The sequence below is a fragment of the Syngnathoides biaculeatus genome, chromosome 13 (genome assembly GCF_019802595.1).
Source record: "Syngnathoides biaculeatus isolate LvHL_M chromosome 13, ASM1980259v1, whole genome shotgun sequence".
Classification (NCBI taxonomy): domain Eukaryota; kingdom Metazoa; phylum Chordata; class Actinopteri; order Syngnathiformes; family Syngnathidae; genus Syngnathoides; species Syngnathoides biaculeatus.
The window spans coordinates 21219072-21235307 of NC_084652.1; the positions used below are offsets into that span (position 1 = coordinate 21219072).

Consider the following 16236-nt stretch of genomic DNA (forward strand, 5'->3'; position numbering starts at 1 on the left):
TTCAAAGCCACTCCCTGCTTATCGCACACCTTCCCACCAATCATTTCATAGAGGCTGAGAATGGACATCTTAATCTGTGCCAGCAGGTTCAATTTCCGTGATGCAGTTTCTTCGATGCGTTTCCATTCTTTGAACCAGAATTCCACCTTGATTTTGGATTCAAACAATTCGGGCATGAGCTGTGTTAGCTCCATATCAAGCTCTTGTCGTTCCAGCTCGTACTGTTTTTGCAAAGCTATCTGTGTTTTCCTCTGCTGGTTGGTCTGTTCATAAGCTTCACCCTCCCTCTGAGAGAGCTGGTCTTCAACGTTGTGAAGACTCTCAATGTGATCTGTTAGAGCCTCCTCATCTTCAAATGAAGTCATGCCGACCAGTTTCTGCATGAACTGCTGATATATAATGTGTTCGTGCATGACGTTCAACCGTTCCTGTTTCGTCTCCCTCAGCTCCGCACATTCTATTGTCAAATTCTTGATCTCAGTCTCCTTTTCGAGGGCCTCTTTTTCTTCATTATCTGCTTTGGCTGAGGCTTGATCAACAATTTCGTCTGCAAGAAAAGGATCCCTGCTTAAGAATAGCTCCTCCACTTCACTTATTTCCTGGAGTAACTCTTTTTCACGAGTTTTCAAACTCTCCAAGTTCTCTTGGAGTTGCTCAGACTGCGCCTCAAGATCTTTCTCCTCCCGCCGTATCAGTATCTCAGTGTAAATATTATCCCACTCGTTTGAGCTTTTACTCTTTGGCGTCTGCGTAATCTGTTGATTATTTGCCAGAGAGGGCTGCGCTTTCACCTTGGAGCTCTTTTGAGACATACTGAGTATTCCACAATATATACCAGTAGGGGATATTATTTTTGTATACGCTAGAATAGTATATCATTATACTGTATAATACTATGTGAATTAAGAGATATGAGATACATACCAATACTACATCATCCTTTTTTCCCCCCCACTGCTGATGTTTTCGCACAGGATTTGGCACTCCCCTGAATAATCACACCTTATTACACCATAATGATGACTCAAAGATGTGACGTCAAAACTGTTTGTAGGATGAGTGACATCATAGGCAGTTATGAAGTTTACTCCAGCATTCACACAAGACACACAGTCAAGTAAACGGGAGACATGCTAGTACATTAAAAAGCATATTGCCAGCTGCCACTATCTTAGTGAGAGGTACCTCAAAGACTGTCATATTTATGGGGGGGGGAAAAAGCAATTACATTGGTATTTATTTAATGTTCACCATTATATGCAGACAGATCAAATTCTTATTTTTTTAAATCAAAGCACAACATAACAACCTTGCTATTAAAGTGAAGTACTTGTTTAAGTGATGGAAATATCTTTTCGGGTCAAATTGAAGCAAAGTTAATTTTTAAATGAAAATAATCAGTGAATAATTATTATTTCATTGTTATGGCTGATTGTTGTCTTGATTCGTTTATTAACAATGGTAAAGTTTAATCAAATCAGGTTACATGTAAAAAAAAAAAAAATCTTACGCTTGGTGAAAACAGTTTTCAACTCATAATATACTGGAAATTACCATGATCCTGGTAAATACATTTCCAAAAGTGAAAAAAAGAGGAAAATATAATTTGTGTATCCACATATCACCCATACTTTGTCTTTTGCCACCTTTCAGGTTAAAACAAAAAAAAGAAAAAAATCAATAAAAAACTCAAAATTGGGCATGAATAATTTGGGTTTCATGTCTGCAATTTACTAAGTCAGCATAGTATATAAGATGGAGTAAGAAGCATTTTATTTCCATTAAGTGCACAATGGCCACATTCAATATCAGACCACAGTAACCTGTGAAATATCATTCAGCAATCAAGAACATGGTGTTTGGAGTTTAATACATATGTATGTCCTGATTCATCACAGTAAGTGAGGCAGAAAAAGTATTGTGAATATGTTGAGTGAACAAAATAAGTAGAAACAAGGCAATGAATCCAACAGTGTCGGCCATCCGAGGAAGCAGAAGAGAAATACTCACTTAGACATGTCAACTGTCTAGTTTTCCCACAGTGTTAGGACTTCAAATGTGTTTATAGTACTTGTGGTTGGGATTCCATTCATCCATCTATTTTACAAACCAGTTTTCTTGTTTGGGTTAGGGGTTGAGCTGGAGCCTATTGCAACTGACTTTGGGGAAAGGCAGACTACATCCTTGACCGGTACACAGTCAGTCTCAGTGCACATGTAGTACATAAACAACCATTCCTCCTCAGGTTCACCCTCCCTTTTAGTAGAAATTCAACCCAAGCTACTGCACAAAGGTGAAGCGAATGAACCACACCCCCATCAATGTTTGTGGCTATTTGTAATTTGCACCAAGTGATATCAGATAATGAGATTTACCGCTGTCTCATATTCGCCTTGTCGGTAGTAACAGCCTTTCCTCTTTTTTTCTCTCCACCCTCTTCATCTTGTAATCCCACTTCGGGATTTGGAGCTGATCATAATTGTTACTCCATCTGAGTTTTTCTGGTTTGAAACTAGGATCTGGGGCCTTGCACAGCCTCACTTTTGGTATCACAATGCCTGGTCGGACACTGCTCCTCCTCAGCAAATGAAGCGGGAGAAGACTCGCTCGCCTTATGGCCACCGTGGATGCTACAGCCATGTCATTCAGGAGCTGAGGCTGGAGGCTGGCTCGCCGATCTCTTGCCTTGGGGATGAGGAGGACCCGTGAGTTCTGGAAAAATCTCTTGTAGTGATTCAGCCTGTCCGGGCCAAGGTGCTTTAGCTCAGCCAACCGTTGTCTCCTGAGAATTTCCTGCACTGCGTAGCGTCGTTTCCCAATGCATGGTGGGCTTCCTGGGCACACAGTTCGACAGGCTGTAGCAATAAATGGACTGCTCAGACTAGTAGTGATCCGGACCATGTGCTCCAAAACACCGTCATCCACTGGGTTCACCTTATTATTAAGGTAAAATCTGTAAGGGCAACAGGACAGGAGGTCGATCATACGCTTCCAGCAGGACTTGGGCTCTTCAGCCTGGGCAACCAGATCCTAAAGGTGATGAAGAATGCAAAAAAATAGATATTGTTTACAGGAAGAACTACTTTTTTTTTCATCCTTACACAAATGTCCTCTTGGGAGATAAAAAGAAATTAGGTCATCCTGATATAACATACTTTTATTGAACGAGAACATTTTTTAGGTTTAAATTCCACGAAGTTAAGATACTACTTGTATATGAATCTGGAAAACTTCGGAAAATGCTCGGCTCCGTCGTTCGTGTGTAAGGTTTGCATGTTTTCCCATCTGTCCCCTCTTGTGTGGGATTTGTCTCAGTGCTGCGGCTTCCTCACACATTTAAAAAAATATATCCGGTTTCGGTTAAGGGAAGACTAAATTGTCCTATAAATGTGAATGTAAACAAATGTTTGTCTGCATGTGCCTGATGACTGACTGGCAACCAATCCAGGATGTACATCTCTCACCAAAAGTCGATTGGGTTACGCCAGTGGTTTTCAAACTGGGGGTGCACCCACTAAGGGGAGCATGGCGTTATGACGGGGGTGCTGCGGGGATACCATGAACACTTTTCATTATTAAATCACAACCAGCAGATGGACCTAATTCCACAACCGAGTACACAAGCCCAGACCAGCCACTGAAATGACTGGAGGAAATGAGAATGTTAAATTTTAGCAGATATTTGTTAATTTTTGGTGGCTTGATAAACTCGGTAGTGTAATTTTCAACTTTAAAAGTGAACACTGCACTCATTATTGAGTATTGTAAACAAAGCCTATGCATATTTATCGAAAAAAATGTGTGTGTGTGTGTGTGTGTGTGTGTGTGTGTGTGTGTGTGAGTGCATGTGCGTGTGGGTGTGTGCGTGCGTGCGTGTGCGTGTGTGTGTGTGTTTCCAAAAAGGGAGCATTGCAAAAAAAGTTTGGGACCTACTAGGTTAGGCTCAGTTGACCTGTGACCTCACTGAGTATGAGCGGCATGCAAAACAGACGTATGACTCCACACATTTCAAGTTAAGTACGGACAGACTTAGCAAAATTAAAATTAAAAAGTTTCATATTGGGTTCACTCCACAAATGAACTGCATTTGCTGTGTCTACAATTGCTCAACAATCCAGAAAAATATCATCCCTTTCATGGGCCTTTGTGTTTGTACATTTCATTTTATTTTTGATAGCCTCTATGTGAAATAATAAAGCAATAATGGATACTTGATACAATACAATTTTATAATGATTACTAATGAATTTTATAAATTTGAATGATGAAAAAAATCCCAACTATATAAGAGGAGAACTCAAAATCAGAACAGTTTGAAACTTTTTGGCCCTGGCCACTGAACGTGCATAAATACGGAAAAGCATTCAGACAATTAAATTTTTCATTGTTAAGTTGCAACCATTGCTAAACTCATTTAAAAATGAAAATAAAAATAATTTAAGTTCACTATTAAATGTTTATAAATTTTTGACCTTAAAGAAAATAATATAACATTTTCTAATAAATGGCGGCACAGAGTATCAGCTGGTAAAGCGTTGGCCTCACAATCCTGAGGTCCCGGGTTCAATCCCGGACCCGCCTGTGTGGAGTTTATATATTCTCCCTGTGCCTGCTTGGGTTTCCTCTGGGCACTCCGGTTTCCTTCCACATTCCACAAACATGCAACATTAATTGAACACTCTAAATTGCCCCGAGGTGTGATTGTGAGTGTAGCTGTTTGTCTCGATGTGCCCTGCAATTGGCTGGCAACCAGTTCAGGATGTACCCTGCCTCCCGACCGTTGACAGCTGGAATAGGCTCCGGCACTCCCCGCGACCCTCGTAAGGATAAGCGGCAAAGAAAAAGGATGGATGGATTTTATACTTTTTTAACAAATAAAAAACTAAAAAGTGGGGCGTCAAATATTATTCGACCCCTTTACTTCCAGTGCAGCACTCCAGAAGTTCAGTGAGGATCTCTCAATGATCCAATGTTGACTGATGATGATAAATAGAATCCGCCTGTGTGTAATGAAGTCTCCATATAAATGCACCTGCTCTGTGATAATGTCAGGGTTTGGTTTAAAGTGCAGAGAGCAACATGAAGACCAAGGAACACACCAGGCAGGTGCGAGATACTGTTGTGGAGAGGTTTAAAGCTGAATTTGGATACAAAAGTATTTCCCAAGCTTTAAACAACTCAAGGAGCACTGTGCAATCAAATCAATTCTAATGGAAGCAGTATGAGACGACTGCAAATCTACCAAGACCCGGCCATTCCTCTAAACTTTAACCACATACAAGGAGAAGACTGATCAGAGATGGAGCCAAGAGGCCCATGATCACTCTGGATGAACTGCAGAGATCTACAGCTGAGGTGGAAGAGTCTGTCCATAGGACAACAGTCATACACAGCACAAATCGGGCTTTTATGGAAGAGTGGAAAGAAGAAAGGCATTTCATAAAAAGTCTCGTTTAAAGTTTGCCATAAGCCACCTGGGAGACACACCAAACACGTGGAAGAAGGTGCTCTAGTCAGATGAAACCAAAATCAAACTTTTTGGCCACAATGCAAAATGAGATATTGGTGTAAAAGCAACACAGTTCATCACCCTGAACACACCATCCCCACTGTCAAACATGGTGGTGGCAGCCTCATGGTTTGGGTCTGCTTTTCTTCAGCAGGGACAGGGAAGATGGTTAAAATGGATGGGAAGATGAATGGAGCCAAATACAGGACCATTCTGGAAGAAAACCTGTTGGAGTCTGCAAAAGACCTGAGACTAGGATGGAGATTTATCTTCCAACAGGACAATGATCCAAAACATGAAGCCAAATCTACAATGGAATGGTTCACAAATAAACGTATCCAGGTGTTAGAATGGCCAAGTCAAAGTCCAGACCTGAATCCAATCGAGAATTAGTCGGCAGAGCTGAAGACGGCTGTTCACGCTCTCCATCCAAACTCACTGAGTTCGAGCTATTTTGTAAGGAAGAATGGGGAAGAATTTCAGTCTCTCGATGTGCAAAACTGGCAGAGACATAACCCAAGCTACTTGCACCTGTAATTGCAGCAAAAGGTGGCACTACAAAGTATTAATGCAAGGGGAGCATATATTATTGCACGCCTCAGTTTTCAGGTTATTTATTAAAAAGGTTTAAAATATCAAATCAATTTCATTCCACTTCACAATTGTGTCCCACTTATTGTTGATTCTTGACAAAAAAATAGATCTTTATGTTTGAAGCCTGAACTGTGGCAAAAGTTGAAAGTTCAAGGGGGCCGAATACTTTCACAAGGCACTGTACATAAATCTCCCAATCCCAGCTGTCATCAGGCAAGGTACAGGCTACACCATGAACTGTTTGCCAGCCAATCACAGGACACACGGAGACAGACGATAGTGGCACTCACAACTACACCTAAGAGCACTTTAGAGTCCCCAACTAATAAATGTTTTTTAGATGTAGGTGGAACTGAACTGGAACTGGAGGTAGCATAAATGAAGATGCTGAGGTTCTCGCATGGTGTGAACAGGTTGGATAGAATTAGAAATGAGGTCATCAGGGAGGGACAGCCAAAGTTGGATGTTTTGGAGACAAGGTTAGAGAGAGCAGACTTCAACGGTCTGGACATGTTCAGAGGCGAGAGCGTGGGTATATAGTTAGAAGGGTGCTGAGGATGGAGCCGCCTGGCAAAAGAGCGAGAGGAAGACCACAGAAAAGGTTTATGGATGTAGTGAGGGAGGACATGAGGACAGTGGGTGTTACAGAGGAGGATGCACGAGATGGGCTTAGATGGAAAAAGACGCCACGCTGTGGTGACCCCTAATTGCGACAAGCCAAAAGAAAAAGATGAAGAGGAAGAAGGAAGAAACCATAATGCTTGTGAAAAAAACACAGGGGCAGCCACACAGGCGGGTACCGCGAACCGCGGTCCCCAGAAATGTGTTGCCACATACACATATACATACATAAACAGTTAACATGAATAAACACAAAATATTGGGGCAATCGTTCTGATATTTTCCGAGGTCGAAGTGGACATTGAGTTTTTTGACTGTAGTGAGCATTCAGTGGAGTCCGATGTCCAATGAAATCCACCCATTCAGTAATGGGCCTCGCCTGACTGAAACTGTGATATATATTGTATCTGGACCTAAAACCAAAAAAACAATACACACCTCAAGCAAGGGCCACTCTGGATTGAAGGAGTCACAGAACTGCTCAGCACAGGGCTTCAACATTACTTGATGCATCAGGTAAGCAGTCTCATAGCGACCAGTGAAGAGAGCCCACTCCCGTGGGGTCATCCTGCGACCATTGTCCCTGGCTTGCACGTCACCTCCTGGAAATATGACGGATGAAATTGCATATTGCCTGCATTGATTCTGCATGCATCTTAAAAAGAGGCATGTTTTTACATTGTAGTAGTACTTGTAGTTTACCAGCCAGCATGAGTGCTCTACAAGTGTCGGCTCGACCCTGCATTGCAGCCTTCATTAAAGCTGTGAAACCGTGACAGTTCCGCCTTTCAAGATCCAGCCCAGGGAAGTAGTTTAGCAGGTAGTGAGAGATGAACACGTGACCTGCACACAAGAGAAAAACACTATTCGTTAGAGGGACAGAAATATTACAAGTACAGTTGTATGTGTTAATAACTCCCACTATAATCACCATCGTTGCCTTGTGACAGAGATGCTATATTAATGCAATTTATGTTTCCTCTTACCCCTTCCTCTCTTTCAATTCACAAGTAATTAATTGACAGTAGTAGTTAATTGACAATCTGAACTGTGCTAAAATAAATGATTTAGTTCTAAACCTGTGTGGAGACATTTCACCATCAGTGATGAGTAACAAAGTATTCTTTTTTTTTTTTTTTTTACTCAACTCACCTATGGCCTTGCTTTTTTTCATGAATGGGAATCAATAACTGTTTTAATGAAGCAGAAAATAAGTAAGTCGCAGAGCACAGCAAGTCATTCATCACTGCGAGCAGATGAGAGGCCAAGGTAGAAGGTTTGATGTGCAGACTGCATCATTATGGAATCTCTTGCTTTGGTAAATATGATTATTGAAATGCAAGCACTACACAACACATCATGTCACATTCTTAAAACTGGGCATATTTAAAAGCCTCAGTAAAGTGCTCCACTATAAATAATGCATGAGCAAAGGAAGGAAAATAATCATCTCAGAGATGAATGCACATGGAGTAATACCTTCCTGGATTGAGAATGCTGAGACGATCCCTGATGACATTTTTAAATTCTAAAAGTCCTTTTAAAATTTGTATCATGTATTCTAATGATAAATTACTCTTTCAAAAGATATGATTGATAATCCTCACAAAAGCCATTTTGGAATATCAAATGGGAATTACACTATGCCTAATAGTCCCCTAAAAAGTACTGTACACTGTATAACGCATACATAGAATATACTGTACTGCATACTCTTCAGACACCAACAGCACTCTTTCTCTAAATGGTCTGAAGGATGTTTGTAAAGAATATTGTTTTCATCTCAGAATTAAAATAAAAACCACTAGTGGTCAACTATGAAGTGTAATTTAAAAAAATTGAGTAAATTAGGGGAGGTTCGAGCAGCACGTGCGCCTACGTCAGACAAACAATGAGCAAAAAGGGCGGCGCAGCAAAAAAAGAATAGAGCAAAACTGTCCGATTTACCGGCTGATTTCTCACTCGCATTCTTAGGTAACAGTGAAATATCGTTGAAAAGCAGACAGCAGCCCTTCAAGTATTTCAGCGAGGGGTATTTCAATGGTATTTATTGCTTACATGCATATCGACAGAGAAACCATTGATATCAGCGCGATATCTTTCCAGAGTCAGAGGAAGACCGAGAAGCCACATAATATAATATATTATAACCCAAAGATGAATTCGTCATTGACAGTTTCCTATTTTCGTGTTACATATCACACTTGTGTGCAGAATCTGTATATGTATCTGTATAGCCGTTTGTGAACCGCCGTATGAAGAAAAAGAAGAGGCTTGATTTACAAGTTGTTTCTCTCGTTTTCTTCGTGTAACGTCACGGGCTCCCCTCAATAATTATTCTTGAATTAGTGCCGAACCTACGTAAGTCCCGACCGAGTACGACAATCACTACTTTAGTGTCCTCAAACATCCTTCCTTCAGTCTTCGTGTCTAGGTGCACGTCGAAGGCTTTTAGGACTGCTAGTCCGGTTTAGCTTAGCTAATTAGCCGCAATCAAAGGGACACGTTTGTGCAGTCAGATCATCGCAAAATATCGCTCAACACAGATCAAGTGTGTCAATCATTCACACTTAGCTATGTTATGCAAGCGAAGAACTGCTAATTCATTTATATGAGACATGTATTGAAAATCAAATATACGGCATACCTTCGTGCAAACACAGTCCGGTTTACCGTAGCCGCATAACCGCGAACAAAGGGACACGCTTGTGCTGTCAGATCATCGCAAAATATCGCTCAACACAGATCAAGTGTGTCAATCATTCACACTTAGCTATGTTATGCAAGCGAAGAACTGCTAATTCATTTATATGAGACATCTATTGAAAATCAAATTTAGGGCTTACCTTCGTGCAAACATATCTGTTCCGGTTGATGGATTCAGTTGATCATGCGGTCTTCCACAAAATTTTATCCATCAAAGACATTTTTCGTACTCGGTCTTCTGTTCCGGTTGATTTTAGATGGATTCAGTTGATGATGCGGACTTCCACAAAGTTTGATCCATCAAAGACATTTTTCGTACTGGGTCTTCGGTTTTGGAAAGGGTACGAATTGAACTCCACCAACTAGCTTTTCAGGATACCTGTCGTCACTATTATAAAGTCCGTGACTACACCTCTTAACCATATCTATTGTTAAAGAACCCAAATACGCGATAAAACGCCAACAGAAGCTATACTGGACCATCCAGCCAGCGTTGTCTGAGATTTGAGTCCGAGATTATGCAGATCTCTGGCCTCTGATTAGTCAGTGACGCAGATTGCGCAACATCCACGGAGGGGTCAACTACCTCATTATCTATGGTGTATATCAGCCTACCTGTTCCCTGAAATGCTCGCTGAAGTATTGCAGACCCTCCTAGCGGTAGCAAGGCCACATATTCTGTAAAACACTCAACTCCTCATTCCCTTGGTAATGTCTTCTTTACTCCAAGTTCTCTCCTGTGTTTTGGATCCATGAAATATCTGCCACCAAGCTATCCACCTGTTCAGTTCTCTGTCTGCCAACTATCGGTATCCTAAGATATCCAGGAATCCCGTCATTACCTTTTACATCTCACATCTGCCTCAGTTTTCTCTTGGGTCCAGCATCACAGCCAACGGGATGCCAGGAACACCCAACGGCAATAGCCATTGGGAGAGCTCTATCACGCCACCCAAACCAAAATACATTATATTTATGTTTGGCAGAATTTGGGGAATCCAGCGTCATTTTTTCCTTTTCGTATCCTGAATTTCCTTTGGAATTAGAGACAATGTTTTTCCAAGGAGACATTTCATAACCCTGAATTTTTCATGACTAGAGATGTTCGTAAGTAGAGGTACCATTGTATAAAACCGGGCAGTTAAACTGTTCATTCAGTGTCACTAAAACTAATTTGTTGTCTGAATAGTGGTAAAGACATCTATCTCACACTTTAAAACTCAAAATTCAAATCTCTGCATCATGTTTGCAGTTTGCATGTTCTCTCAGTGTTTACCTGACTTTTATCCTAGTACTCTACCTTCCACATTCCAAAAAAAATTTTCATCAACAAAATGTGATGAAATGCCCTCCTGGGTGGCACAGTGGATCAGATGAAAAGCGTTGGCCTCACAGTTCTGAGATCACAGGTTCAATCCCAGACCTGCCTCTGTGGAGTGTACATGTTCTCCCCGTGCCTACGTGCGTTATCTCCGGGCACTCCGGCTTCCTCCCACATCCCCAAAACATGCAACATTAATTGGACACTCTAAATTGCCCCTAGGTGTGACTGTTTGTCTCGATGATCCCTGCGATTGGCTGGTAACCAATTCAGGGAGTACCCGGCCTCCTGCCTGTTGACAGCTGGAATAGGCTCCAGCACTCCCGCGGCCCTCGTGAGGATAAGTATCTAAGAAAATTGCTGGATGGATGCCATCCTCCCTCTGGACTCTACCATTTGCAATGTGTCTGTGACAACATTTCCTCTCTGATTGTAATGACAAAGAGGAAAATTAATACCTTTATCCATATTTTCATGCTGATTTGTACCCTAGAATTAAGGGGTTTTGCTTAGCATGTTTCACTCATACACTAAGTTTCCTGGAAATCCCATGTGTAGTTTGTGTATACTCTGATCAATCTTTCCTGATTCATTAATGATCATAGTCTTATCTTATTTTTCAATTCTTTTTTGGTGATTTTGAAGAGCTCTATTTACCTGCTTGTGCTGCAGTAATAAGAGCGGTGTTTCCCTCATTATCCTGCCAGTTGACATCAATATAAGGACATTGAGCTAGGGCGATGACCACATCCACATAGCCATAGTAACACGCCACAATTAGTCCAGACTGAAAAAGAAAGATGAGTTAACAACATTGCAACATTTGCAAGTAAATGTTGAGCATTCTGCAGCCACGATTGGGGGGGGGGGGGTTTAAGGACAATAAACACCTTATAAAGACATTTGAAAAGTTTCAAAAGCAACTCATACTAAAATAATCTAGAAAGGAGTTTGTGACAAATGACATTTTTAGATTACAAACAGTGCATAAGAATTAGCTTGCGCAAAAGCGTAAGAATACATAGTTTACACAGTGCGATCACTTAATGTCATACTCACTGTTTTATATTCATGGCTTTAAAATGTTTTCATACGAATATTGACTGTAATTTCGAAATCACGACTTCATTGTGGTTGATGAGGGATTATGTATTCCATGGAATTAAAATTATATTGCTTCCTGCAGGGTCAGAATCAAAACACAACTCAATGTATCAGGCAATAGGATTTGTTACTGTGGTGCTGATAATTGTAAATCATTGAGAATGCAATTTGCATTGTAAGTGCACACTTTCTCATGCTACTAGAAGAAATGGACTGTTAGTGTTTACTATTTTTTTAAAAAAGCATAATTGATCTTTGTTAACTGGTCAGAGAGGACCGTACTTAGCTACTATTACACTGATGATCGATAAGAAGGCCTGGGAGTCACAGTCAACTCAAAATCACCCCAAAAGTGTTGTGTCACGTAGTGGGGTAGGCCTCTGTGCAAACCAATCAAGTTCAGCCATACCAAATTCCCTCATCAATGTCTTTGTGGATCTTGCTTTGTAGACTGGTGCCCAGACATGTTAGAACAGGAAAGTGTAAGACAAACTGTTTGACTGTCCAAAATCTATTGGTATGCTGAAGCATTAAGAATTCCTTTACTTTAGCTCAAGGACAATTGTTTCCAACTTTGTGGAAACGGTTTGGAGATGACCCCATCCTGTTCCAACATGAGTGTGCAGCAGTGCACATCAAGGTTCCTAAATAGATTTATGAGAGAGTTTGATGTGGTTGAACTTGACTGGCCTGACAATCCCGACATTAACCTAATAAAACGTTCTTGGATGAATCAGAGTGAAGACTGAGAGCCGGCCTTATGATCCAACATCAGTGTGTAACCTCACAAATATGCTTCTGGAAAAATTGTTATAAATCTCCAATAATACACTCCTGAACCTTGTGGAAAAGCTTCTGCGAAGAGTTTGTTATAACTACAGAGAATGGAATGATGTCGTATTCACCACTATGGATTAAGAATGGTATGCCACTTAAATTGATATCCGAGTTGAGGCAGGTGAGCGAATACTTTTGGTAACATAGTGTATTTAGCTTACTCTTCTTCCCGAGGCCTCCTCACCTGTGGTAGGGACCCTAGTAGTCAGGTGTAGTGTGAGCCGGGCGGTGGCCGAAGATGACTTTGGCAATCCAAATCCTGGCTATAGAAACTGGCTCTAGGGATGTTGAGTGTCACCTCTCTGGCAGAGAAGGAGCATGAGCTGGTGCATGAGGTTGAGAAATTCCAACTAGATATTGTCAGGTGGGCAGCACGGTGGAGCAGCTGGTAAAGTGTTGGCCTCACAGTTCTGAGAACCCGGGTTCGATCCTGGCCCCACCTGTGTGGAGTTTGCATGTTCTCCCTGTGCCTGCGTGGGTTTTCTATGGGCACTCCGGTTTCCTCCCACATCCTATAAACATGCAACATTAATTGGACATTCGAAATTGCCCGTATGTGTGATTTTGAGTGCGACTGTTTATCTCTATGTGCCCTGCGATTGGCTGGCAACCAGTTCAGGGTGTACCCTGCCTCCTGCTCGTTGACAGCTAGGATAGGCTCCAACACTCCCAGCGACCCTCGTAAGGATAAGGGGCAAAGAAAATGGATGGGTGGATGGATATTGTAAGGTCCACCTCCTCATGTGGCTTGGGTACTGGTAACAGTCCTCTTTAGAGGAAGGTTGGATTCCCTTTCACTCAGGAGTTTCCCTCGGTGAGAGGTGCTGAGCAGTTGTGGGTAGATTTATAGCTCCTTGGCTCTATGCCTGTACATTAGGGTTCACCCCAGAGGGAAAGAGGGTATCTTACCTCCGAATATGGATGGAGGGATGAGTCCTGACTGTTCCTATGCACCAAACAGCAGTTCAGAGTACCCACTCTTTTTATAGTCCTGGAGGAGGTGCTGAGGACTCTTTCATTTTCCTGGAGGACTTCAATGCTCACATGGGCAATAAAAGTGACACCTGAAGGGAGGGATTGGGAGGAATGCCCCTCCCAATCAGAATCCAAGTGGTGTTTTGTTATTGGACTTCTGTGATCACCACAAAATCCCTAAGGAACACCACATTTAAGTATAAGGGTCCTCACAAACGTACTTGGCACATGGATACGCTAGGTTCCAGTTCAATGATCGACTTTGTGGTCATGTCATTGGACTTGTGGTTGCATGTGATGGACATTCGGATGAAGAGAGGAGGGGCACTGCTGACCTCACCACCCCACCTTTAAATATCTTTAGGTCATGTTCATGAGTGAGGGAAAAATGCAACGGGAGCTCGAGAGGCTGATCGGTGTAGTGAGGCTGACTTTGTATCCATTGTGGTAAAGGAGCTAAGTCGAAAGGCGAAGCTCTCTATTTGACAGTCAATCTACGTTCCTATTCCCTCTTATGGTAACAAGCTGTGGGTTGGTCCAGAGAGAACAAGATCCCGGATCCGCAATTTATCCAGGTTCTCACTTAGAGATAGTGTGAGAAACTGTCATCTGGGATGGGCTCAGAATAGAGCTGCTGCTTCTCTGCTTTGAAAAGTGCAAGACGAGGTGGCTCAAGATGTATTTAGGATGCGCCCTGTATCCCTCCCTGGTGAGTTGTTCTGGACACTTTAAACTGGGAGGAGACCCTGGGGATGATCTATGACACACTGGAAATACAATGGTAGATTTGGGATCCCCTTAAAAGAGCTGGAGGAATTGGTTAGGGAGTTAGAATTCTGGGCTTCCCTGTTACAGCTAATGTCCCCACGACCCGACGGGACACTTTAAACTGGGAGGAGACCCTGGGGATGACCCACAACACACTGGAGAAACAATGGGAGATTCGGGATCCCCTTAAAAGAGCTGGAGGAATTGGTTGGGGAGTTAGAATTCTGGGCTTCCCTGCTACAGCTACTCTCCCCACGACCCGACTGGAGCGGAAGCTGAAGAGAATGGATGGATGGATGGATAAACAGATGGCTTTCAACTAAATATTGGGTTTACATACACTATGAAAGATGGGCTATATTAGATTTGGTTAAGGTCTGAAAAGCACAAATGTCAATCTTGAGAAATCTTTCAAGACTGTAAATGTGAAGAAAGAATGTAAAGATGACATGAAGATAAGACCTCGGCATTTTACTATCCAACATGAGAATTGACTGTTTTATAAATATTTATTAACCTATTGTTTACATTTGTGTAATTGTTAAATTACCTTGAACAGTTATTGAACAGGAGTTAGTTCGACTCTGAATCATGGCATTGTTTTCCATTACGTCTGATGGGAAAAAAAGTCCATCCTAAAGTTGATTATGGTCGACCTTAGAAGTTCTACTCAACTTTGGAATAATTAATAAAACTACATTTACTAATGATGCCACCTGTCAATTTCAATTATACAAATGATACTATTTTTTTTATAAATCCTTCCATTTTTTATTTTGTTATTATAGGCCAGAGATCTCACCACTATATCAGTATGTTACCTTAACTCAGGGATCAGATCAATGACTTAGCAAGCCTTTTAAAAGCTGACTCCAATGCCAATCTGCTGTTTGTGTGTCAGTTCGCAGTGGACACTCCCCATCTGTTACTTGGGGGATTAACCTAATGCCATGACACACATTTCAATTAGATATTTCCATTTTGGAATGTCTCAACATCCAAACACAATACGCAGGCCACTCTTACTCTTCGGTTCCGGTCTGTCTCTTGCACTTCCTCCTCAGTCACTCCTTGTCTGATCATGATCTTGACGATGATGGTGTTGTTATTGCAGCAGGCTTTAAAGAAGGATATTGGCTCTGGGCTCCCACGACATGGCGGGTGTAGACCACCAGATTCCTCTGAAGTGTCAAGCGGGTAGAAAGAATCATCAGATGCAATGCTCCTTGTGTCCAAGTTATCAGACAAAGCCTCAAAATCCAGTTCCTCAAACTCCTGGTAGATATCATCCTCATCCTCCCAGTAATTTCGTGTGTAGTCAGCCTCGTCATATTGTTCTGATTCCTTATCATCTTCACTGTCCTTGTCGACCTCAGTGAAGGACATGACAGGTGTGTCCAAAGCTGTTTTGTTTGGCTCAAGCTCAAATTTGGCTGGTCCCATTCTTCTAGCAAGTCCATTCTCCTTCATCTTCTTTACCCGTTATTAAAACCATTTAATCCCACACTACACCCCACTCACTTGTTTGAATTACACTGGGATGCCGGGACATATCCAAGAGCACTTACAGTTTGTGTTTGTTAGCCTTAACACAGAATCAAGTCAAAAACATCATGATGTGAGGCCACTGCACTTGCGAGCGATATACTGTCAATGTCTTAAATGTCTCCAAGTTGCAATGGAGGTTGTAACACTTGCATAAGGTTGCTGCACTCCACACTTTTAAACATCAGCATAGTTAAAAATTCCCAAAAATTAGTTCCTAAAAGTTGAAAGGTTGCCATCAATGTCTACTTTGGAA

General features: G+C 41.8%; 1 protein-coding gene across 1 annotated transcript; it reads right to left on the bottom strand.

The window, feature by feature from the left end:
* Positions 1-1916: 1916 nt before the first annotated feature.
* LOC133511049 (ankyrin repeat domain-containing protein 33B-like) lies at positions 1917-15878 on the bottom strand. The gene is made up of 5 exons (XM_061839636.1): positions 15462-15878; positions 11409-11538; positions 7427-7567; positions 7163-7326; positions 1917-3030 (listed from the first exon to the last, which is right to left on the bottom strand). Exons 1-5 carry the CDS (start codon positions 15876-15878, stop codon positions 2383-2385), a joined length of 1500 nt encoding a protein of 499 aa, XP_061695620.1. The 3' UTR covers positions 1917-2382.
* Between the last annotated feature and the right edge of the window lie 358 nt (positions 15879-16236).